Source organism: Bactrocera latifrons, unplaced genomic scaffold (genome assembly GCF_001853355.1).
Source record: "Bactrocera latifrons isolate USDA-ARS-PBARC rearing strain unplaced genomic scaffold, ASM185335v1 scaffold_44, whole genome shotgun sequence".
Lineage (NCBI taxonomy): Eukaryota > Metazoa > Arthropoda > Insecta > Diptera > Tephritidae > Bactrocera > Bactrocera latifrons.
Window position 1 is genome coordinate 1202520 of NW_017537090.1, and position 26217 is coordinate 1228736.

Genomic DNA, 26217 nt, shown 5'->3' on the forward strand with positions numbered 1-26217 from the left:
GTGAAATCGGTTCACAACCACGCCTGAAATCTCGATTATCACTTTATCATGCGAGAGTATAAAATGTTCGGTGACACCCGAACTTAGCCCTTCCGTACTTGTTAATAATAAGTAATAATGTTTTGATGCCTTGAGCACTACTTTTCTTTGTAGTAAATATAAAGCTCAAAAAAGTTTTAACTATATGCAAACCCGGTTCGAAAAGTCAATAACGGAAAAGCTGTCAGGGTCATTTAAGTGGAGCAATAATCGACCAAGAAAACGAACGTTTTACAGTTTTCTCTCAAAGTAGTCGGGATTAAAACAATGAAAAAGTCTATACTGTTAGTGAGTTTTGTGACATAGAATTTTTCGATACCATTTTTGCAGCACGATTTGTTGCAATTTGCTTTAAAATAGGCCGCATTCGAGCGACGATTTTTTTAGGTTCGAGAATACGAAATAATCTTTGGGGCCCCGATCTGGAGAATACGGTGGATCCGGAAACCATTCGCATCCCAATTTATGGATTTTCGCCATAATTTTCACTGACTACTAATACGATGCATTGTCTTGGTCAAATAGGACTTGCTTTTCCAATAACACTATTTAATAATCGCTGTTGATAGTCCTTCCTTTGATAAGGTAGTCAATAAAAACTATTCTATGTGCATACTTAATATAGACGCCATAACCTTCCCAGTCTTTGGAGCGAGTTCACGCGGATGACTGTTGATTGGCCTTCGGTGTAAAATAATGTAAATCATGTTTCATCCATTCTGCAACCATTCATATTATATGTCGACACAAAACTCGGGTTTACATCAAACAGTCATCGAATTCGGCTTTTATCATAAGTCACTGTTGACAGTTATAACTTTAAAGTCGTGGATAATTATCGATAGCATCAACACCAATAACGATATTAGGATTGAAATCGAATACAGAATCAGTCTTGCTAACAGTTGTTACTTGGGACTGAGTAGGGAATTGGAAAGTAAATTTATCTCGCGACGAAAAAAGACCAAACTCTATTATTCCCGTCCTTCTATATGGTGCGGATACATGGACAATGACATCATCAGATGAGATGGCCTTAGGAGTGTTCGAGCGAGAAGTTTTGCGGAAGATTTATGGTCATTTGTTGTCCTGTGTCTTTGAAGGTTTTCCATTCAGTACCCGCTGGTGAAAGCAGAGGAAAAGGAATACCTCCACTCCGTTGGAGAGATCAGGTGGAGAAGGATCTGACTGCAGTTGGTACCCAGAATTGGCGCCAAACTCGGCTATAATCGCGTAAGCCTTGTATACGCCAGTAAAAAAGAAGGATAAGCTTTAAAAACATTCTTCAATCGTATTTAACACAGTTTCTTCCGCGTCCAATGCTTAGATAAATTGCTTTATCAGTTCCAAGTTGATCACGTATTGAACTGAGTTCATGTTCTGAAAATAACTTTGGAAGATAATTCACCATCCTACTAACTTCCTCTGGCTGCACTGTACTGATTTCTGGGAATGTAGCCAGGCCTTTGTTTCTGGGAACGGAAGACTCACTTTTGGAACTCACTTTTTATTGGGTAAAACAAGACATTGTGTAGACTGAATATCGCCACTTTATTAAGAACTTCCACATACTCTTTCGAATATTTTTGGCTTGAGTGTGAGATTGGGGCTTACACGTAATGCTTGTATTCGCGAAAAAAAGTGCGCAGAACCCTTATTGTAACTGGAAAAAATAAATTTGAGTACGAACAAGTCGATGTTCGATTAAAATATTAAATTTTAGACAAGAGCACGTTGAATACTTTTATGAATGAATTATTCGTTATGTAGACATTTCAAGACATAAAAAATCGCTCATGTATGCTGGATAACGAAAGTTTTCATCTTCTTGAGCCGTGTTATAGAAAGTGTCTAATTTTTCAGCCAAACTCATTCAACTGGGAACAACAGAAAAATTGTTCTTTTTTGTCAAACATTTTGTTACTTTAGCGAGTGTTCTTTTGGAACTAGCTTGTTTAAAAATGTAGTAGAGTTCCACTTCTTTAACTCTGGCTAAAATAGCGGATCTTACGACTGGCAATTACTTTTAGATCTATACGGTGTGCTGAAAAACGTTCTAACAAATACTTACACTACTATGGTATATACTATTTATTCCTAGCATATTTGTTTTATAAGAAGTAATTGTCGTCGCTTAGTTACTTCCTCTCAAGGTAATACCAGCTTTTTATTTTGATCTAAAAAGAACCCTTGAAAGGTACTATTTATGGCGAAAATCGATGTCGCATTTCTTAACCGCTTAAAATGGTTCAGTATGTTTGCTGCTCTATTAAAATGCAACAGAATTATCAAATATTATTTACCACACTTCCACCTCTTTCCACCGGCCAACAGTACTTTACAGTGAATCGCTTATTTTCTACACTTCGGCAACAACCGACCACCAATCAAATGGGCGTAGTTGTTGGCAGCCAGATGGTGTTTACACCAAACTTCGTAATAATTTGTATGACCGAACTATCAAGTAGCCAACTAGTCAACTAGTGACACCAGAACCGAGGAGTGAATGCACTTCACTGACAGCTAGGTTGACTGACAGGTTTGTTGACGAACTGTCATACGCGTCAATTTCGTTAGACAGTTGTACTTTGAAAACTCTGTCTTGCAAGCGTTAGGTTGTGTGATTTCGCCTGCATATAAAATCATATTGGTGTATGCGTTGCCATATTTCTCGGAATATTTAATTAAGCGGAATCCATAAATTTAAAACTGAAGCTCAACTGTCGCACGCTTTGCAATAAATCTGATTTATTACTGGCTTTTGGTGTATGTTATTTAAATTTTTTTAAATGCAGTCTTTTCCTTTATATTTTTGGAGCTGAAGTAATAAAATTTCGTTGTTCTTCTTTGTGTTTTTTCTCTTTGTTTTTGTATATATCTTTCACCACTGCTTTTAATGCCTTTTATTTGTAAGCGTTTTAGTCTTTGTGGGCTCAAGTGAATATCAATGTATATCGATATCGATTATAGCGATCCTTCGACCTCTCGCCCCCTTTTGTTGCCCCTGAACTGTTTTCCAGCGACAATTCTCTTAATGTCCGCTAAACAAGAAAAATTTACTGGACCAAATCCCGATGCCGATTTCAATTTGCATTTCGGAACTATATTGAATTGACTTGCGTTAAAGAGAATTGATGGAATGTGAGCTCGCACGGCACACAAATATTTATCAACAGATTTCTTTGATAATTCTAGAGATTTTGCTCAAATCATTTTGTAGACTTTTTGTTGTTTTCCATCGAACTCTATCATTAATTTTGTCTGGCTGATATCGGTTGATATATGAGATATTTCAAGACAATCGCTAAAGTCTTCTGGATCATGATTTGATTCCAAAAATTGTCGTAATAAGTGTTCGTTCTTCCTTAGTACCCGGATCCCCTGTCCTTTTTTTTCTCCACATTATTACTGCTGTCTTCATAGCAACGGTATGTGGCACTTTTCTTTTTAAGCACATCTGCACATATCTCAGCTCCGAATAATATAAGTTAAAGGTGCCTTTCCTGCAACATGCTGGATTTGCACACAGAAAATTTGGGTTTCAGTCTTACACCTAGTTTATTGGTTTTTCTATCCTTTCCATACTTATTTCGAGAGGTGTGTGCTTATTTGTGCAGTAGTGGCTCTGTTTTTTCCGTGGCAAGCTAGCGGTTGTGTGAGTCGAGCCTTACTTGCGACCGTAGCATGACCTGATTAAGCTTTCATCGCGCTTCTTTTGTGTCCCGAGCTGTATTGTCGACCGCGTAGCCAATTAAGTACGATTCGTCTGGCATTTCAGGTTTTAGTATAGCGTCGAAGCTGATGTTCCACAAGTTTGAGCCTAGAATGGATCCTGCTCCTGACGTAAGCGATATCTGTCGTGATCGCTCTCTAGGTTGGTACAGCAGTGTTCTGTTACTGATGTAGCTCCGCACTACAGCTTAGAGGTTGTCGGGGGTCGAGGATGTTAAAACTTTTTCGAGAGTGTCGATCATATTCACTCATCTCGCGCTGTTAAGGGAGACCCATCTCTCGTCGGGGAACCTATAAAATATATGAGTCATCAAACTGACGGGCTGAGTATATTTAGACAAGTCCACTCCCTTTCTCTCCAAGAAGCTGCTCCTTTGTTTATTTAATAATAAAAAAAAACAAAAAAAAAAAAAAACGATTCCGGTCAACATTTTCTTTCATATACCAAAAAGTGAGAAATAATTTTTTTTCTTCACTTTTTTAATATCTCACTTTTTTTAATTTCCTCTTATATTATATGTTTATTATTATATTTGATGAGCTTTATGTGCCGTTTACTTTAAGTATTTGTGAGGTAGTTATAACAAAATCAACACTTTAAGCGACAGCTGCAACAACAACTACATACATACCGACACTTATTTGTTATCAAAGTTATTTTTTTCTTATGGTATTTTGTGCGCCAAGCAGGCAGGTGTCGCAGTGTTTTCACCTCAGACGGCGATAACGAACAAATAAATGCCAAAAGTGAAAAAAGTGAATAAAAACGCGCACGGGCATACAAAACAGACGCGCCTGCGCATACGCCAATGTTAACTTTTGGGCCTGCGCACACGCCACTTGTTTACACGGCGCTTTTAACCTCGGCATCAGCAGCATGCATGTATGTTTGTATATGTCTTTATGAAAATTTCTTCACAACGCCGTGGTTGCAGTGAAAGTTTGACGTAACGCCACCAGCGCCGTCGCAACAATTTTCCCAGTGCATTCTAAAACTAATATTTACATTTGAATTCATTAAACATATAGGCATTAGATACATGTATGTATCTATGTATGCATGTTTGTGTTGAATCAGTGTGTGAAGGTGCGACTCGAAGAGCGATAAGCCGCCACGTTCCACTGTGTGCTGAGAATACCTAATTCAAAGGGCCTCGAACTCGTTGCATGCATTGCATTCACAATTGTTGATATGTTTTTACCTTTACCGTTAATTGCAGTGGAAATTGCTCAACATAGCACGCATAGTGAAGTAACGACTTCTGTGTTGGTATGCTGTTATTGTTGCAGGTTTCGATTACAGTAATTTTGTTTGCAACGAAATGATGAATAATTCACACTTATTTTTGCACAATCAATTTAGTTGTGAAATTTCTTAATCAAAGTAGGGTTAGCCCTAAAGCATTCATAAAGCTTATCATATCTTATGTAACATGTGTGTGGACTGCGGTATAATTGACTATGATTTTTGTATAAATGTTCTCAGATCCTCCAGATCCATACCAATACCATATACTCTTCCAAAGTTAACTTTCATCCTTTCTACAACATTTTCCCATCTTTCTGGCCAAATGTGGCCAAATGTGGATCTTTCTGGCCAAATGAGTCCTAAAAGAACTATGCTGGCTTGTCGATCCAGAGTGAATCAAGTCTATTTTTGATACCCTTTTCAGATGTAAACTGTTTTCCAGTGCGGTGGTTCTTCCTGTACCGCTGGAGCCAGTTTTGGTCTATAAAGAGAGTGAGGCAAAATTTATCAGCTGCTGTTTTCCAAATAGTTTTTAATCAGTCTTATAACATGATGTCTATCATTGTCATGATGGATCATCATTGTCACGTGTCTAGTAGCATATTTCGGCAATCGCTCTTTTCAATTTGATAAGTTGTTGTCGGCAGCGTTCCTTATTATTGCTTTCATCCGGTATTAGAAGCTCATAATAGAAGGATCAAAAGTGCCCGCCAAAGTTGGTGTCATGGATATTTGACTTTGCCGTTGATTTGGTTGCTTGTCTCGGATTCTCCATATAATATTTTTTGCTTAGAACAGTAATGGATCCCTTTTTCATTACAATAAACGACTGTTGTAGCGTTCAAGCAGCATTTGTGACATAAAAATTTGTTTTTCATGTGTCTTAACTTCTCATCATATGGTTTCCAACTTTCCTTGCTTTGAATATATCCGGCTGCTTTTGAAGCATTTTGAAGTTGCTGACAGACACTCAATCTAAAAATAATACATGTGTAATGCTTTCAGTTCGTCATCTTAAACATTTTTGGCCGACCAGATCGTCCGTCGTCTACCAAGCCAAGAAGTTTCGAAGCCAACATCAATTCATATGATATTCCTACAATAGTCCATTTTTACTAGTATGACAATTTTCTCATCCCCGACTTTAAGTTAGTTTTGTACTTAAGCTGTTTTCACAATTCCAGCGCACTTGTGATTTAAAACTCACTCTCAATCACAAATTGTCTAGCGATCTTAAGCTGACTCATTACTACAATAAAGTTTAAATTATGTAGGTTGCTTTTTATATTTGAGGATTGGAGAACAAAAAGAAATTCCAATCATTGAAAATCGCTTTATTGTTTTTCAAAATATTCTCCATTAAGATCTATACACTTTTCGTTGCGTTTGAACCAAATTTCGAAGCACTTCTGGCACTCTACATAAGGCATCTGAAAAAGATGCGTTTTGGATGCATCAATCGCCTTTCGTGTCGAAAAACGTCGACCTCTTAGTTGTTTTCCGTACTGGAATAAAAAGCTGTCATTTGGTCCCAAGTCAAGGCTTCATCGAGGTTTAGTCATCGATTCGATGTATTGAGTGCTCCAAAATTCACTTGTTTCTGTCGATGTGTGAAAGCTCGCATTGTTGATGTGAAGAGTCATACGTCTTCGGCGGTTAGTTTTCCTGATTACTTGAATGACAACTGGCAAACAAATGGTTATGTACTCTTCAGAATTTACTGTTCAAGTGGTATTGTTGCAACATGTCAAGTTTTTCCCAAAAACAGGCAGCCAATTGGTGGAAATTCTTGTGCGGACATCGTTTGTTAGATTGGGCTCATTTTGAATCACTCGTACATTTGACTGCTATTTACTTTCAGGATCATACGTATAAATCCACGATTCATGATCTCTCATGTTGCCATAGACGTATTTCGAAACAACATTATAATATTTTTTTAATATTTCTCTCGACCAATCGACACGAGCCTTTTATGAGCCATTTACAAAGTGTCAGTTTGCTTACAGTATCCAAAGTTTCCGGAACAAGAAATAATTATGGACGACCCATGCGGAATTCGTCTTCGAGTGATCTACGACCTCGATTGGATTCATCATACCATCGGTAAAGACTAGTCTTAAATGCAACTTCATTGCCAAAAATTGAATTAATTTCAACGATGCTCTATCGTTGAGCTAATCCACGTTGAATGCTGTAAAAAATAATAATTAGTCGAGAAGAATATTTTAAGTTACTGTAAGCAACACAAATAGCGCTTATATTGCGAAGTATTATGGAATAACAGCATTCCATTTCGATATGAACATTTGTAAATCGTCTTACATTTCTCACGTCAACAGTGCCCATTGATCTCGTATGGAATCAATGATTTATCAAGAAAGTAGCCAAGTAACAAAATAAATTCAAACTTAATCATTCCAACAAATCTCGTAAAGCTACCACAAATACCAGAAACAATAACAAAAGCAGTTTGTGGCAACTCGTAGTAAATATAATTCAGTTCGATTACGCAACAGCGAAGCACTTGGTACCGTTGAGCGCAGGCGGGACACCGAGTAGGAGATTAATGACTCCAAAGCGCTGAATAAAATTATTACGCTGAAAATAAATATGGGTAGCTAAAGCTTTAATTAAAACGAATATGCTGTTCGGCTGTAAAACTAAAGTGTCTCTTAACCCGCATCTTTTTTAAGACGATTACTACAAAGGAGTCAAAGTAGGGGAAGCGAGGCAACGAAGGCCGACTTTTGCGCTGCAAAACTGAGAATGTGGTTCAAAGCTTTTTATTTAACCGTAACAACCACAAAGCTGCTGAGCGCCACCAACAACTTTTGTTTGTAAACCGAAAGAAATTTGTGGCAAGCTTGGATGGATATTGGTTATGGTGTCACACGCGCAAACCAAAAAACAAAAGAAAAAAAAAACGAAATGGGGAAAGATAACAAGAAAAACAAAATCATATGAACAGCAATTACAATAAATACTAAACCAACAGCAACAACAACAACAAACGCTAAGAAAAACAACATGAAGGAAAACCAAAGACAACAACAAAAACAAATATAAAGGATAGCAACAACAACAGCGAAAACCAAAAATACAACAAGAAACATCAAAAACAACAACAAAAAGATAAAGAAAAAAGCAAACACAGCAACAAGAAACAGCAAAAACAAGAAAAACGAAACGTAACAACAACAATGAATACTAAACCAATAATAAAAAAAAAAATTAAAAAAAAAAACAATGAATACTAAAGCAATAATAACAACAGAAACAACAACAACAATTTATGCCGAACCAATAAGTGCAACTACCCACGACACCTGAAAAACAACAACAACAACAACGTTATAAACCAACAACAACTAGTAAAGCGACAATAACAACAACAACTAAACCAACCGCACTATTAACAGCAGCGTAGCACACACAATGGACTGCGTGCAACATGTCGGAAGGTGATAATTTTTGTGGCGATGTTGCAATATGGCAAAGCAAATGTGGCAAATGCAACAAATCGAACGCAGCGACCAAAACCAAGCAGCAACAAATGAAAACCAACCACAGTCGGGTTAGCAATAATACTGACAACCAGCAGCGCCATCAACTAACAACAAAAACAACTACAACGCGCAAAACGCTTTAACTGTGACGTGAGAAATGCAAATTTCAAGCTGCTGAACCGTATAAGAGCACGATAATGCACTTATAACCGCCAGTATATGTGCCTTTACGCGTGTGTGTGTGTGCCTCGGTGTGGTTGCCTACTCGTTTGCAACTGTGCAGTATGGTAGCGCCGCTGATATGGGGCAAGTAGTTAAATATGTTGCACAGCAATCAATTGACAGCGCACAGTGAGCGGCAGGGCGGTGGAGAGGGGAGAAAATGTGGCGCAAAAATTGCAGTTAACTGCCATGTCGCTTGGGGTTCGGCAAATTGCGCCAAACACTCTCATACACACACACGAACACACGCTCAAACTCGCACCAAAGTTGTTGAATCTTGTACATATTGTTTTTGTTGTTGTATCGATCGCTTTTATTTGTCAGTATCACATTTGTCTGCTGTTAACGGTTATGATATGGGTCGTAACGCTTAACCGAGTTGAGGCAAGATTTTAAACGTCGAACGCTGCATATGCTAAACAGGCAGTAGTGGCCTGGCTGGTCGTGGCGAGCGCGGTGCGGTCGCAGAGGACGGGCGGTTGATTGTATGGAAATGTAATCGTCATGTTATTCAATTGTTTTACCGCATATTACGTACGCTAAGTATCTATAGTGAGTGATTTGCGAAAGCCATAAAACCATGTTTGTGTTGATGTGTGTGTGTGTGAGCATTTGTGTATGTGGTACTTGCTGGCAGTTGGCGCGTTAAATGCCACATGCGGATAAAATGTGGGCTGCTGATTGATTATTTAGGTGTTCCGCTGTCAATTGTTGTGTAATTATTTAAGAAACGCACGAGTAAGCGATTAGCTGCAAATGCCACCGACTATACATGAATAAGATTGAGCTCTGCGCGTGATTGAGTGAGCACTATACAGGGTGCAGTACAATATATTTTGGAATTGATTATGGAAATACATTTTATTATATCCCTGAATAGGATACATTTAGTTTTCCACGAAGTTTGTAACACCCAGAAGCAAACTTCGGAGTTTAACGTGACGATTTGATCCGTATGTTTTTGATATATCGCTTTCAAATTTTACTTGCCTCCTCTTCTCCTCAAGCAGCTGCTCATTTCTCGAAACGGCCGTCATCGGACTATGGACGAAACTCAAGTTCTTGTATGGAAAATTTTTTGTTGGACAAAATACGAAGAAATTCACCAGATTGGACCTCTATAGCATATAGATGACATGTACGCTTAACGATCGAAATGAAGTGAATGCTATTAAAGCTACGGTGCAGCCGAAATAAAAGGCTTAAAAAGTTTATTTTTTTGTGATAATCCTTTTCTCCTTGACTTCCAAAAAGACGACAGTTCGGCGATTACTTCATTCGACGAACTTTTTTTTCTTAGCGAGTGATCTTTTGGGATCTGTAGACATGAATGGCCAAAAGTAGTCAAGAAATAGTATTCAAAACGCATTCCAAAGTACTGATACCTAACCTTGCCGGCTGACTGTTGCATTTTTCCACGCTTTGGTGCGTGCGATTAGACTTCGGAGTGAGATGGTAGAACCATGTTTCATCCATTGTCACATATCGACTCAAAAACTCAGGTTAATTACGCCTGAACATCTTAAAACACTGTTCCGAATCATCGACTACTCGTTGCTTTTGTCAAAAGTGAGCTCGCGCAGCACCTACTTTGCTCTGAGAAAGCTCTGTAATATTCGTAATATATATATATTTATATAATAATTACATGATATACATGTTGATATCTTTAGAGTGCCTGCTATCTCGAACAACTTCACTTTACGCCCTTTTTAGTCAGAATTTTTTTCCCATCAGCTGAATGTTGATTTATTTTGAATACCAGAAAATGCTCTTAAGGTTTCTTTAACTTAATTATAAAGTGATATAATTTTTATTAGATATTTGTAGGCTGTGATAGAAGCTGCGTTCTCGAAGATACCACCATGACAATGTCTATACACCTCAATATCTTAAGTATAAGAACATGTCGAGGGTGACAAGGGATACTAGAGGATCAGATTTTGTCATTCTAGACTCAAAGCCCGAGTTTAGCTCCTACTTATGCAAGCGTCATCTTATCTGTAAGAGGTAACACGGATTACGGGCTAAATTCTACAAGGTGCGTAAGTAAACAGGACTTTTTGAATCTAGCGCCCCTGGTGCGCCACCTATATGTCGACTAGTGCGTTAGAACCTGCTATCTTTATCGATTGTCCAGTGAGGACATTTCATGACATGATGGTCGTGAGGACATAAATGACGATCAACATGTGGGCCAATCAAAATCCGTGATCACCGGAAATTTCATCGAAACTGTGCGTGAATTAATCAAAAATCAGCCGAAGTTATGATTGAAATTCATGGAGATGGAATTGAACATCCCCAAAACATCGATTTATCGCATTTTGACCGAACATTTGGGCTTACGAAAGGTGTGTGCACGGTTTGTTCCGCACAAATTGACTGACGACCGAAAATTGCTTAGAATCCAACATTGGAAGGACGTCATTGTGACCTATTATTTGACCAAAAATCACGTTTTAATCATTAACCACTCCCCGTATTCAGCTGATATGGCACCGTACGACTTCTTCCTTTTCGGAAAAATGCATTTACCCATGAAAGGAAAGCGTTATGCAGACGACCATTCAACAGGCTTGCGTCGGCATACTGGCGACCATACCGGCCAACGAGCTAGAATACTCGTTCGACATGCTTGCACCGTGCAAAAAGCTGTATTCAGGCAAAGGGAGACCATTTTGAATAAAACAAAATTGATTTTGCCGAAAAACCCACTTTTTTTTTTTTTTTTTAAAGTCCTGTTTACTTTGTACCTTGTATAGCATCATGAACCGAACAGGGTATGTAAACTTATTGAAGGATGTTATGTTATCACTTGCCAGTTGGAAAATATCTATAAAAATTAACGTTTGATAATGACCCAAAACATACCATCAGTCTAGCTAAGGCCTAGTTTGCATCGGAAAGGATCGACGTAATGTCCTGACCAACGCAGGCATTGGACCTGAATTCAATCGAAAATTTATGGGGAGATGTGAAACAAGTTGTAGCAATAACACATTCATCACGCAGTGCACAATTTTGGCCAGTGTTCAGCAGGTATGGCCCCAATTACTTACGAGACGAGGTCAAGATCAACGTCGGTGTATGGATGTAATCAAAATAAATACTTGACAATCAAATATTAATGAACCGAAAATATTTATTTATTTATTTTTTATATAAAATTTAAATTTTCAACCAGATTTTTTTCTTCAACAAAATGGGCACTACTATTTTGGTGAATACAAGTCTATATGCATAGGTGATAACCGTCTAAGAGAACTTGATTACCAAGCAACCTTCAGAGATTTCAAGGGAATTTATCGAGTATTTAATCAATCTAGCAATCGATCTGTGTTTGTGTGCTTAGCGTTCTTATTTCGGAGCTCAGATCATGCAGGCAAAATTTCATCTTTGTTCTTTAACTAAAGAAAAAACAAAAGATGGCGTAAAGATAAATAAAACATTAAAGCAGAAATTTGAAAACTCCTAAAAAACAATTAATTTAAACAAAATCAAGCTTAAATTGCTTGCAAAAATGCGTGTTGGTTTGGTGACACCATTTCTTCATTTGCCTTGCCATTGTTAACGATACAAAGCGTACAACACCTTTGTGTGCCCTTTTCATCTCTCGAATAATGTTTCCAAACACCCACAACAAAAAAGCACACAGCATGACATAACACAAACACTTGCTCATAACCGCCAAAACCGCTTTGTTGTATGCGCTTCGTTGTGCTAGTATTGGTGAGGAAGCGCGGAGTGCGGTCGGGTTCCTTAAGCCGGCGTAGGGATGGATAGATTGTTTACAGAATCGATTCTCGATTCCGATTTTTTTATATTTTTCGATTATAAGAATCGATTCTTTCGATTTTAATCGATTTTAAATTAAAAATATAAACACTTATGTATTACATTGAATGAATAATTCAAATCGATTAAATAAAACACAAAAAAAGTTAAAAACAATTATATTTTTTTGTCCATAAATAATATACCAATAACATTACATTTCATATAATTTTTCTTTAAATAATTCAAGTTGTTTAAACAAGTTGTTTAAACAAGTTTAATAAAATAACTTTTAAATAAATTTAAAATAAGTAAAAGAACAATAAGCTAATTGTCAGTTTAAGAAAACCATACATTTTCCGGGACAGATCGTACTTAAAATTTCTATGTAGCTTAAATGCTAACACAACACACTAATAACCATGAAAGTAGCAAAAAAGTGTTACACAACACCCTAAGATTTTCTATAGTTGAGAATATGTATGTAAACAAAGCAAAGGTTTATTGCTGTATATACTGAGGTATGTATAACTTGAAACTAGTCACTTAATTAATAGTAAAGTTGAATGGCAAGAATCGATTCTTCATCGCCTTTTACTACTGAAGATCGATTCCGAAAAATCCATTATTTTACGAGAAAACTCGATTCTCGAGTATAATCGGAATCGAGTTTACCATCCCTAAGCCGGCGCCAAACTTCGCTGCTGTGCCAAATTCAAAGCACTTTCCTCCATTTCTTTTCTACACCACACATTTTTGTTGTTGTTGCGAGTGAAATAATTGTGTTTTTTTTTTTTTATTTTTGTGGTCTTCTACTCCACCTGTGCTTTCCATTGAGGAACGCATTTGCATGCGAGCTCACTTGCTCCACTTTCGGTTTCTTTGCGGCGCGCGTACGCTTAGCCTTCAGCTTGTTGACAGCCACATACACGCACACGTGCTTAAGTGCGGCCATATGCGCCCCGCGACCCCTCTGTAACGCACTCGCCGCAAGTATGCGCGCCAACGCTTCAGTGTTGTGTTTTCGTGGATCACTTTTATGTGGTTTCTTTTTGACATTATTCAACATTTCTCTTTGTTTGTTTTGCCTAACTGTCAATTTTGACACACACGCACACACACATACACTCATTGTTATGCCGGCTACTTGAACGCATACAAAACGCCCACCGCTTGCACTTAACGGTCCGAAATAAACTTGAAAGCGACTACAACAAAAACTGCAACAACAAGCAGTGAGCAATTTGAAATCTTTAAATGACACGAAAAACGAAAATAAAACTGTCATTAAATGCCGCCGATGTGCAATGTATGGATTGCACCACTTAACGGTATTGGACGCGCGCGAAGTGTAATTTGCATGCAGTCGGCACGTATGCTGCTCGTATGCTGCTCGTCTTGCATGCTCGTACCCATCTGCAGACGAGTATGTGCGCATTCCTGTGCTCGCTATTTTATTACCAAATTTTCTTGCTTGCTGCTTGTTGTTGTTGCTATGATTTTGGTATTATCTCTGTCACTCGGCAAACGATTGCCTCATCCATCGATTGTGTAATTTCGCCGCTATCTGCACACAGCCACACGTGCATAAGAGCGCCGTGCAACGTTAATGAGGTCTTCAATTCGTTTAGCGTCGTGGTCGCAAATTCGATTGTCTTTAAATTTAGCGTATAATTTGCTTGCCGCGCTCCCTGCGGCGCTCACTGTGATGTAACATTCTCGTATGGCGTAAAACATCGTTCGTTTCATTTGTTGTTGCAAACCATTTGCTGAATTGCACTTTCATTGCTGCCAGTGTACGAGTAACTCTTCTAAACAGTCTTCTAAACAGCGTGAATCTTCTTCAGGCTAAGCCCATAGCGGAGTGCGGTGTCAAACAGCAAAAACAAAAAAATTAAAGTTAAAAAAAAGGGGTTTAAGAGTGTATGGAGATCGCTTCAATGCTACTCGTGTTTATTACGCTTTTTGTTGTAGTGAAGGTTAGTTGTTTAATAGGTTTTCAATCACCACACTTTAGAAAGTGCCGAATCGAATACACAACTTTCATTATAATCAAGCTGAGGCAAAACCCAAAGGCTTCAACGAGTTATCCTCTTTTCCTCTACACATAAGTAAGTATACACTACGTATGACGGGATTATTTATCTAACAGTTTTGTTAAATAATACAAAATAAAATAAAATAATGCTTTATTTACTTGAAAGAAACGTAGGCATCATATGCAGTACAGACGTATTTACAGAACGACTAAAATAAGTTTTTTTTTTGAATTTTATACAAAATCTGACATAAATTTATATCACAAAAGTAAGTATACGATAGATTAAGTGGTAGAAACAGTAAGTAAAAGGCAGTATTAAAGTTATATTCTAATATTTGGTTGGATAACMTTWAGAYTTAATAATAGCTTTAAGTCGTGATGACATTGATTTCACCAAGTTTTGTGTTACTGCTGGTGGTATTTCATTCCACTCCTCCTCAAGGATATTTTTTAGTTGGGCCTTATTTTTTATCGAATGTTTACGTACTTGACGCTTTAAGTGTTCGCATAAATGTTCGATAGGGTTTGTATCCGGTGATTGTGGAGGTGTTTTCAATTGTTTTGGCACGTTATATAAAAGCCATTCTCGCACAATATTCGATGTCTTCTTAGGGTCGTTGTCTTGTTGGAAGATGAATGACCCCTGCATGTTCAATTTAATAGCACTTTGTTTTAAATTATTTCTTAAAATGTTTAAAGAACCGTATCGGTCCATAGTGTTCTCAATAAAAACCAAATTTCCCACCCCTTTTGACGCCATGCACCCCCTAAACCATGACCGAACCCCCACCATGCTTAACAGTGCCAGTCATATTCATAGCATCTAACTCTGCGTTAACTTTTCTCCATACCTTTTCACGACCATCGGATCCACTTATACTAAATTTGCATTCATCTGAAAATATGACTTGATTCCAGAATGTTTGGTCATGCTTTTTCAAAAAAAGTTCGCTGCGCTTCTTCTCCGGCGACTCTGTTCCACCCATATAACCCTCGGAGATATGTGCGCGGAGAATATGTCGTTAGGTTCCGCGACGCAGTAGTCCCAAGTTATCAGGGATGCAGTCGAAATAAGAGCGGATTTTGGAATTTTTCTCTCTAGGGCTCTTAATGTGTCCAGTTTCCAGTAGTCTGATAGCCCCCTTTTGCAGCAATTCATCTGCTGACTATGTCCACGAGTGCCATATGTACTATAAAACGACATTAAATGCCATCATTGTTGTTGTACGTAGTGCACTATCGCTGTCAATGAGAGCCGCTCGTTGAACAGCTGTTCTAGTTTAGTGAGCGCCTTCCACCATACAAATACAACAAATAACAGTACTCGCTTAACTACGGTACGGTATCGTTAAGCCAAAGCACAACTTTTGGTGAGAGACCTCTCCGCTTCCCTGTAGCTCCTTCACAACAGTATAATGTGTTGTTCATTCTCTTCTCATCATTGGGTGTCTATGATAGCTTCGAAGGCGGTCCAAATACTTCTCCTTTTCGGCAGGCTGAAGTTGAGAACCCCTAAATAATGGAAAGGGTGCATACGGCATTTTATATCTGCTGGTAAAGAAAAACAGTTCAGTTTTATTTAGATTGACAGCCAAGCCGCTTCTTTTCGCTCAGCCAGCTACCACATCGAGGTACTCTTATGTTAACTCATTAGCTTCTTGCGTTTTTCTTTAATCATGAGGGCGAAATTATCTATTTTTTCGAGTTCTTTCAATAAATCATTTAGAGTAAAGGCGAGTATACCGCTCCCTGCGGGCCTCTCTTGACCTTTCGTAGTGTACGCCACTGCCTCACTCCACCACGGTAGTTCTGTCGCAGAGAAGACAAGATATGAGACGCTTGAGAATCCTTTCGTCCTCTAACCTAACCAGGACACTAATGATCGCCTGTGGCTGCATATTTGAAGATGTATAAAATGTCATGAAATGGCCCCACCACATATTCTTTAAATAAAGGCAACCTTTCAAATCTTAAAACCTAAAAAATAAATCAAATTTTTTAATTTTCTTTACAAGCTTCATTTTTATCTAAACTAAAAGCCAGTACAAAATAAATATTCCATTAACATAGTACATACATATATATATACCATAAATTTACTGCACATGCAACTCTGATAGTTATGCGTTTAATTAGCTTTCATTGCTCGTTCGGTTTCATACCATTTGTGTTTGCGGCCACCTCGGCGTACCTCAATCATAATAAAAGTAAAATATTTCTGCATAAAAGCATTGTAAATCGCGTTGGCATTCATAATTAAAGCGGACGGTTCTGATTTGTTGGTGCAGCGACGTGAGATACATTTTTATTATTATAATAAATAGTTTTAATTATAAAGTGGATATGCCATTAAGAAAACGAAAGTACTCAGACAGCTGTAGCAGGGAGAGGAAGTGAGGTAAGAGTGGATTCTTGGAAGCTCAATTTCAACTCTACATTTTTGCTTGTTGTAGCAACGGTGAAGGGAAAGCGTAAAAGTTAGTGAGAGAGTGAGAATGCAAGCCGACGTTGCCGGTTAATTAATTAATCAAGTTCTGTAGTTGTTTGATAATACATTTTGTATTACCTTACCTCGGGTAATATTATATTTCATGTCAGGATTATCTCAAAGTTCTGCGAAATTCTGAATTAGGTCCATACAAATCTAAATAAGCCAATCTAAGGTTGTATTTCAAGAGTTATGGCATTTCCAGGTGAGCACACCCTCTAGACGCGAATGGATAAGAGGTTTATTTGAAGAGGATGCTAAAACCTCTATACTGATGTGTCCAAAATGTACTGCGGAGTAGGTATGAGTTATAATCCAATGATCCTGAATTCTCTGTTGTCCAAGCCGAAGTAAACATCCCTAAGTAATTTCGAGGGATGATGCCGAGTTGACAGTCCTTGGTCGGCTGAAAGTCTGGGTTACTTAGACCCGATTGTTGTGGGAACGGTCTTTCTCTCTCTCTATGCACCTACCAAACTCGGTCAGCATCTTCCGAGCGGAAGTACTAGGCAATGGATCTGAGTTGACAGTCCTTGATTGTATTAAAATCTGGGTTATTTCCGGTTATTTAGGCTTAATTGTCCTGGGAACGGTATCTCTCTCTCTATACGGTTACCAAACTCAGCCAGCGCATTGCAATCAGAAATACTAGTTTAGAGAAGGCCTGTTGAGTTCTACAGAATGACTGCTGGATGATATAGAAAGCTTTGTCAAGCCTTTAGACTAGTTCCTGAGTAATACAATTGCAAAAGGGCTATAACCTAACTAGCAGGTCAATCCCACTTGACCATGATTTGGGTACCATTTCACAGGAATATTTTCGGAGAAAAAATGTTGCTCAAACTAGAAAGCTCTTTAATCCAAATTCGAGGTGGAGTTATTACCATACCCGCTCGGAATGATCCAAAGAGAACTTTATATTAATTTTAAACAAATTGGTCAGAACAGATGGAGAGCAATAATCAACTGCAAGATAACGGAACAGCTGTAGCCTAAGTCTGAGTAGAACTAAGCACTTAGTACGTAGTTCCGGGAAAAGTATATATAGAATTACAGCTACCTTTACGAGGCATTAACCCTGGAGAACATGGTTTCAAAATGGATTTGCCGTAGTTGCAAGCTCGAAGGGAGTAAGGAAACGATGCTACACTTTCTCTATGAGTTAAAATTTGGAGAGCGACGAATCGAACAAACAACTGGCGTAAATTAAATAAGTCAGGCGAAGAATAGGAGGATTAGAGAAGTTGTTAATAAGGGACGCTTAAGTTAGTTATCCACTCTATTTAAGTGAAATAATCGGAATAGTATTGTATGTGGTGTTTCAGGTGTAAAGTATTGGCCAGTGAACATATCTTAACTATAGCGACTAATTACATGAAGTATCGAAGACGCCTTATAGTAATTATAGGTTAGTGGACAATCTGGAAGTAGATCACGGATATGTCTTCGATATAAGTCTTATAGAAGAAACGTAACAAGTATACCACAATTATTATCATCTAGAACAATTCAATTCAATTTTATTTACTTTGTCTTATTACATTCTTGCTCTGTTTAATATTACGTAGTTTGATATGAACTTACATACATACATTGCAATATTTTTATCACTTGAACATCGAAAACTAGATGTTTTTCAATATGTCTCACCACAATACGGATACAGTGTCTTACTTGCGTTTATGAATGCATACGCTGTAATAAATGCTTATAAAATTATAATGTAAGCGAAATCACAATTTGTTATGCATATTAATTAATTTATTAGAAGTGAGTATCGACACAGTCGCTTATGAGTAAGGTCTGTTTGTTTATACATATGTATGTAAATATGTTAATGAATACATATTCACAATGGCCGATGAGTGAACGGTAGCAATTGCAGACAATCATGAAACGTGAAGTAATTTTAATTAATATCTATTTTCGTTATTATTATTTGCTGTTGTATTTCGTTTTGTTCCGATAAAAATCAAGCTAAGGAATTCCTTTGTTCGAATTTATTATTCTATGAACATACATACATTACGGAGGGTAAAACAACGATTGGTTGCTAGACACCTCAAAAAAAGACTCTCCAATTATTAGCTCTTATTTGTAACGGGAAGATCGCCGGCCTTAAAGTTTTTAGTTTTTCTTATTATCATATAGAAAAGATTATATGTCGCTTCCAACTACTTGAAAACATAAGAGCATTCAATTTCMAAAAAAAAAAAAAAAAAAAAAAAAWCCATAAAACGTTCGCCCATCTTAAGATACATAACATATGTATGTATATATACAGTTGAACTTCCATAACTCGAAGTTCTCCATGATTCGACCACTTAATATGACCTAGTGGTCATGTTTTATACAAATTTCCTTCCATAAATCGAAGTTTCTCGAACCCAAAAACTTTTTGTGGATTATGGTGATTCGAGTTAGGGAAGTCCAACTGTATATATCAATATGTATCGGGTTTTTCAATACTGACGCTACAAAAGTAGATCAAACATTTCTCTTCGCCATTAAGGTTCGCCATTTCATCATGGAAAGATTTACGACCCAACAACGAGTCGAAATTATAAAAATTTTCTACCGAATTTCGGAGTCAGTGCCCTCAAACTGTGTATATATGTATGTTGTCCAGAATATTTTTTCTTTATTTTTAATTTTTATGAAGACCTTAAACCTTTTGAGTAATTAAATCGATTATTTTCTTGAATATAAAGACCTTTCAGATATATTATATTTCTACTTATTTATATTATATGTACTATATAAGTTCCTTTAAGTCCACTTTACTGTCTACTTGCTCCAGTTAATGGAATATCTTCGTAAGCATTAGATAATTTTTTATCAGTATTCACTGTTATCGATACACATTATGTATACAGCTTAATGTGTGTAATAATTCTAAACTTTTAGGTAAGTGCTTTATTGACAAATATTGAAAACACTTCTTGATAACGGTAGTGTAAACAAAAAGGTAGCTCAACTAACCCTCGCACTCACCTATCTACCATATAACTGTTTTTGTTTGCTTGGTCAAGATTATCTAGGATTTTATATACTTTATATATAGTATATCATYAAACTAATATTTACAATTAGATATAGTGTATTTTTACTATTTATCATTGTTTGAAATCTTTTATTCGATGATATTTTCAACATAAATGTAGTGCTAATAAAAAGTATAAATATATTTCTTGTAAAGTGTTGCTACCGAGTATACTAGTTTTGCTCACTTAACAGCTGTTTGTAAAACTAAACTATTCAAGAGTTAGATTAATACATAAGAGATCAGGATCACGACACGATTTCAATCTGATTCATTCACTTTCCCAATATATCGAGATGAAACTTTGTGCAAATAGTGCTGGTGGCATACCACCTCAAGTCAAAAAATTGTTTAAATCGCACAATAACTGCTCACGCCTCCAGTTACCGAAGATGCGGTCCGTAGTACTTACAGTGACTTTTCCGAAAATGTGGGTTAACATATCGGCTGAAAAATTCTAATATTCGGAGAGAATCCTTTTCTGATAATAGTTGGTTGTGTGCTAAACATGGCTTGAATCGGGTCAATACTTCCCTTAGCTGCCATATACCAAATACAAAGGTTTTCCATAAAGTTGTCCTTGCTTTTTCATTAAAATAGCCTCCACAAGTTATTTTCCAGGAACGATTTAGTTGAACCCAATTTTCGCGTAATTTTTCCACTAAATCAAGTTGTATGTCACGAACAGCACATTCAGTATTGACTTGAAGAGAGTCTGGTATATTGCGAAACACTAATAAATTCAAATAATCACACAAGAAGTAGTCTAATGGTGTTAAATCTGAAATTCTTGGAGGCCATTTAATGTCACTGTTTCTTGAAATAATCTAATCTCCAAACTTTTCTTGCAATAACTCGGTTGCTGCACGGACTGTGTGGCATGTAGCCCCGTTTTGTTGGAACTAGATGTTGTCAAGATCAGCTTCTTCCAATTGCGGCCATAAAAAGTAGATTATCATCGATCTATACCACTCGCCATTGACAGTAACCAGTGTCACCAGTTTCTTTTCGAAAAAAGTACGGACCGATGATACCACAAGACCAAAAACCACACCAAACTGTAAATTTAAAATTCAGAAATTCTCCGTAGAACATATATAGTTGGTAGAAAAAGTAAGTTATCAAAGTGAAATACATAGAAATCAGCGAAGTGAATAAAATTTAAAAGTTTATAATATTTTTCAAACGAAATACTTTTTTTTTTATTGAAACCATATTTCAAAGTATCTAGTCAAAGTAATTTTAAAATAAAAGAGAAGTTCATTGCTTTTATGAAAGGAAAACATACACACATGCAGTTAATTGCATGTAGAAAAAATAAGTTATCAAATTGTTTTATATCCACAATGTCCATAATTACGTTTTGCTAGTTGACCTCATCGTTATTTTATGAAGTTAGCAAGCTTCAAACACTAATTTCGAGGAAAATTATTCCAAATGTTATAGTTGCAGTTCTTTAAATCAATCAAGTCTTAAGGATTGCCCAAGTTTTTTCAATTGGTGACAAGTCAGATCTTTGAGGAGGCCATTTCAATATACTCACATTTTCATTTTGTACATGTTCTGTAATGACTTTTGCAGTTGTCCTGTCGAAGAAGGATATCCGGCCCAATTAGTCGATGATCCTCGGAGATAGCGTGCTACTTTAAAATATTTAAATAAACTGCAGCAGTAAATTTTCCTACCAGTATTACAATATTGCCAGGACCATTCGCAGATAAGCATTACCAAACCATTAAGCCCTTTTCCACCGACTTAACTGTGGGTAGAGTGCACTTGTATACTAGTTCTTGTTCGGGTAAGCACCAAACGTTAACCATACAGTGGGAATAACGAAGACAATTCGATTCATCAGTCCACAGTACAGCCAAAGATTTTAAGACTTTAATATGTCCTCTTTATAAAATGCTTGTCGTTTTTCTTATGTGTCTCATATAGGTAGAGTAACCTTCTTGCAACATGGCTGTGAATATTGGTTTGGTGCAATCCGTTACGGACAGTGTGCACTCAGGGCGCATTCATGCCTTCCTTTATAAGCTGTGCGCGAATTTTTGAAACTGATTTGAAGGGATCAGAATTGGAAATATCTCAACTTCGTTTATCATTTTATTATCGTTTATCGTTTTTCTTTGTTGTAGCCGGCAATAACTTTTCGTAATGCGACCTTTCTTTTATAAATTTTTTTAGTTATATAACGCTGCGTGTGATCATCGTTATGCAAATTAATTATGGCTGAACGTTCCTCATTCATTAATTGTTTAAAATTCACCATTTTTAGTTTTTTTTTTAATTTACCGTAAAAACCGTCTTAATATTTCAAAAAATTAAATTAAAAAAAAAAAAAACGAAAACTTTGGTTAACAATTCAATTTCAAAATTTATAAAATAAACAGCTCTTGCACGTTTTTTGTAATTTATTTTCACTCCACTTGATCACTTACTTTTGCCACGCTTTGTCACTGCGCAGTTCTATAGAAGGCGAAGAAAATTTCGTGCCAGTTAAGCGGATGCCATTAAAATCGTCGATTACGTTACTTTGATAATGGTCCTTTCCGAACATAAGTATACCAAAAAACATTATATTCAATTAAGCGAAAAAGTATAGAGCGTTTCAAACAGCGCTGGCTGTTTTGATAACTTATTTTGCTGATGTGCTGGAGACACTTCTATTATTGTGCACATAGCTGTACGTATCTATGTAAAGACAGAATAAGTAAGTTGCTAAAAATATTGCCAATTAACTGATAACGATATCAACAAATGCGAGCTGATGTGCTGAAACACTGTAAAGTCTTTCTTTGCAAAAATGATATCACATAAATATGCACGTAGCCATTAAATTTTATTGAGATGGAGTGCGTAAATTGTTTACAAATTGAAGGCTTAAATGAATTGTGAATTTTTTATATATTTCAGAGCTCACATAAGTCCAGCAACAAAGTGGATTCCTCGAATTTGACAAGAAAAGTAACTTTGGAAAAGTTTTTTAATAAACAGAAAATGCCTTCTATTTCACAAACTAAATTTGTTTTCAATCACTTTAAGTGTCCTTAATAAATTTCAAAACAGAATTTTTGTGTAAAATTCAAAAACGAATTTCATACTGCTCAATAGTGGGAATTCTCAAGCTTTTTCGCCTTTAAGTACGTACATATGTACTATATATGAATGTAGCCATACTTATTTTCTATGAAATCGCACTTTTATAATGGAAAAACATTTTTACTAAAAATAACAAAAGACGGCACTTGAAAATGCGCTTTAATTGGTATTGAGAAATATGGGCGATGGCAGAATTTATTTCGAGAACATATGGCCAAAAATTGTTGGCGAATAAACAAACTTGGCAATGAACTCATTTTTGAAAATAAATAATTTTATTGCCTTTATTTTGCTGTGTGTGTAAATATGTATGTAAAATAATACCAAAATGGATATTACAATAAAATTCCAATCCATTTCTAGAAGAAAGCTATTTTTATTTTAAATTTTCTTATCTAAAATAATTTTCAAGATTAAAAAATATAAATACTAAATTTTACTTTTTTTCTCTCTTTTACAGGACCAGTATGAAAATATATCGTCACAGACGAACAAAGGCATAGAATTCCTTGAAAAATATTGCAGTTTCATACAAGATCGTCTGGCGATAGAAAAAGAATATGCCACCAAATTGCGGTAAGTCAATTGCGTTCAGAGTAAAATAATAAGACAATCTTTTTTTCTATTATCAAACTATAAAATAATGCGTTGATTTACTAAACCATCATCTTTTATTCACCCCAGAGATTAGTAGATATTTTAAAACATGTCGTGAAGAGTTTCAATGAAGTAATCTGAAAAATGCTGATGTATGAAATTTTGTTAGATATTAATAACAAATCATAGACATATGTATGTATGTAGGTGGTGGATAATTCTCTTCTAGGCGAACATGTCAATCTAACAGATGATCCCTGCTAGGAGGTTTTGTTAGATCGTATTCAAGGAGCTTATGGCTAATTAAACAAAACAGAAACAGATGCAATAATAATTACCTATATTGCCCTCATGGAAAAATTCACACTATTGTGATTTAAATTAGAGTAAGTTGTTTATATCACAAGATAAACCCATATGTGCTGAATAATAGTAAACTCAACTGTTCCGAGTAGATCCACTTTTCCACTATTTTGTTATGTTTTTGTTATTCTCGAGAGTTCCTTGAAATTAAAGAATATCATTTAATACTTGCTCTGTAGATGAATGCCCCTGATTAAAGGCTATGGTTATATTGAAAAACAGTAGAACAGTTCCACGTTTCAAGTATACTGGCGCTGAAGGGTTTAGACCTTACTCAATCATGGGCATTTGGGAATTTAGGTATAAGGTAAAGTGCCGTAACAGCCGAACTCGATATTACTCGAAGTTCCAGTAATGTTGTTTAGATCTCTTCTGAGATCGTTCTCTTATGGCGAAGTGGTATTAATATCCCACACGAGTGAAATAGTCAAAGGACAACAACATTACATGTGGTTATTTAGGACAATTGCAGGCCGGATTAATAATGTACGGCAAATTTGCTTGTTTATATACCCATTGAGCAAGAAATACTATAGGTCTCATCGCTGCACAAAATTCAGCTTGAAAAGGTTTGATCTTCTTAGAAATTTTCAAGAGCCCTTAGAGTGAAGCAAAGTCGATTTCAATTTAAGATTTCCACGTAAAATGCGCCAAGTCGTTCTATACCACGGTCCGACGCCGAATCGACTCTCCACAGACTTCGCTACGGTTCCTACATTTTCTTCACTACGTGCTGGACCTGGTCTATAATGAATGCTTGGTTTCAAGATGGGTGGAATAGTACGCTCAGTAGGTCGATTATGTTGACCATAACTTGAGCGAAGCACCCGAAACACATCCTTTACAGGCATAAGTCCTTCCATGATGAAAAGGGCTATAGAAAAAGTACCTCTACTTAGATCCCCCGTTACATGTAACTCTTAGGGCAATTGCAGAGCGAATTACTAGTGTTGGATCTACTTAAGACCGTACATATAACTATAATATAAGCGACCTCATACAAATATATTCGTTATACTTATTGAATGCCTAGCTGTCTTTAATGGACTATTCTAATGCTGTGACTCACTCAATCCTTCACAAACTTGTCGACTCAATTTTCGTGTGCACGACTAAAGAGAGGTTGTCATAAAGGTATACATATATACTTTAATTAAATCTCTAAGAAATACCTCAAAGTTAAATAAGTAAGCAAGCAGATTATTTGAGCGCAGCTACTATTTGAAAACTGTGTGACGGTCACCGCGCTTAAATTTATTTGTCCTCGTGATTTTCCGATTAATTTTGTGACACTATTGACCAAAACATTTGTGACCACACCAAGCATGGCTTGAATTTTATTTGCCGTGCCTCTTAGAAGAGCCGTTAAGTTTTTCAAACTGCAAAGGCTATACAACAAATTAGCAGAAATAAAACAAATCATTTAATATGTTTGGCACATAAATTCACTTTATTTTCTACGCTGCCAATGTTGCAGAAAAAAAAAAAAATAAATAAATAAAATAATTGAATATTTTTAGACACCCAGTTAGGCGGTTATGGGTGGAAGAGCCGCAAATGTGTTAATGTGCCGCGTTGAGTTGCTTGAACGTCGCGCCCATTTTCAACAGCACATAATCTGAAGTTTGCAATAACAACAAGTAATCAAATAAGTTTGAAAAAAAAAAAGAAAATCACAAATAACAGCTGTGGCAGCCACATTCTTTTGCGTTGCTTGACAGACACCTGGATGGCTCGAGTGGTTGCCTACGAACATGTTTTCTTACTTATTTTTGACAAAAAAATTTTTAAAATATTTATTGTAATATTTTTGCAACATTTGCATCATATTTCTCAATTTCTTGTCAATATTTCTATAATTTTTTTTTATTGCTAATATTTTTAAAATGTTGAATGTCTACTATTTCATTTATTAAGGAAATCAGCCTACTTTATTTCGTAACTAATTCTGAATAACCTTCAAAAATTTCGTCTTGAGTCATCTACGATCTCATTAGAATTCACCTTACCATCGATAAAGACTGGTCTGTCATGAAGCGTAATCCTAAATTTTTT

General features: G+C 36.4%; 1 protein-coding gene across 21 annotated transcripts in view; it reads left to right on the top strand.

Moving 5' to 3' along the window:
• Positions 1 to 26217, top strand: part of LOC108972934 (formin-binding protein 1-like) — a 156360-nt gene that overhangs the window by 96686 nt on the left and 33457 nt on the right. For all 21 annotated transcript variants that reach the window (XM_018939843.1, XM_018939842.1, XM_018939850.1 and 18 more), the window contains exon 3: positions 23663 to 23778. In XM_018939843.1, coding sequence (XP_018795388.1) covers positions 23663 to 23778 — 116 coding nt within the window. The remainder of the gene's footprint in view (positions 1 to 23662; positions 23779 to 26217) is intronic.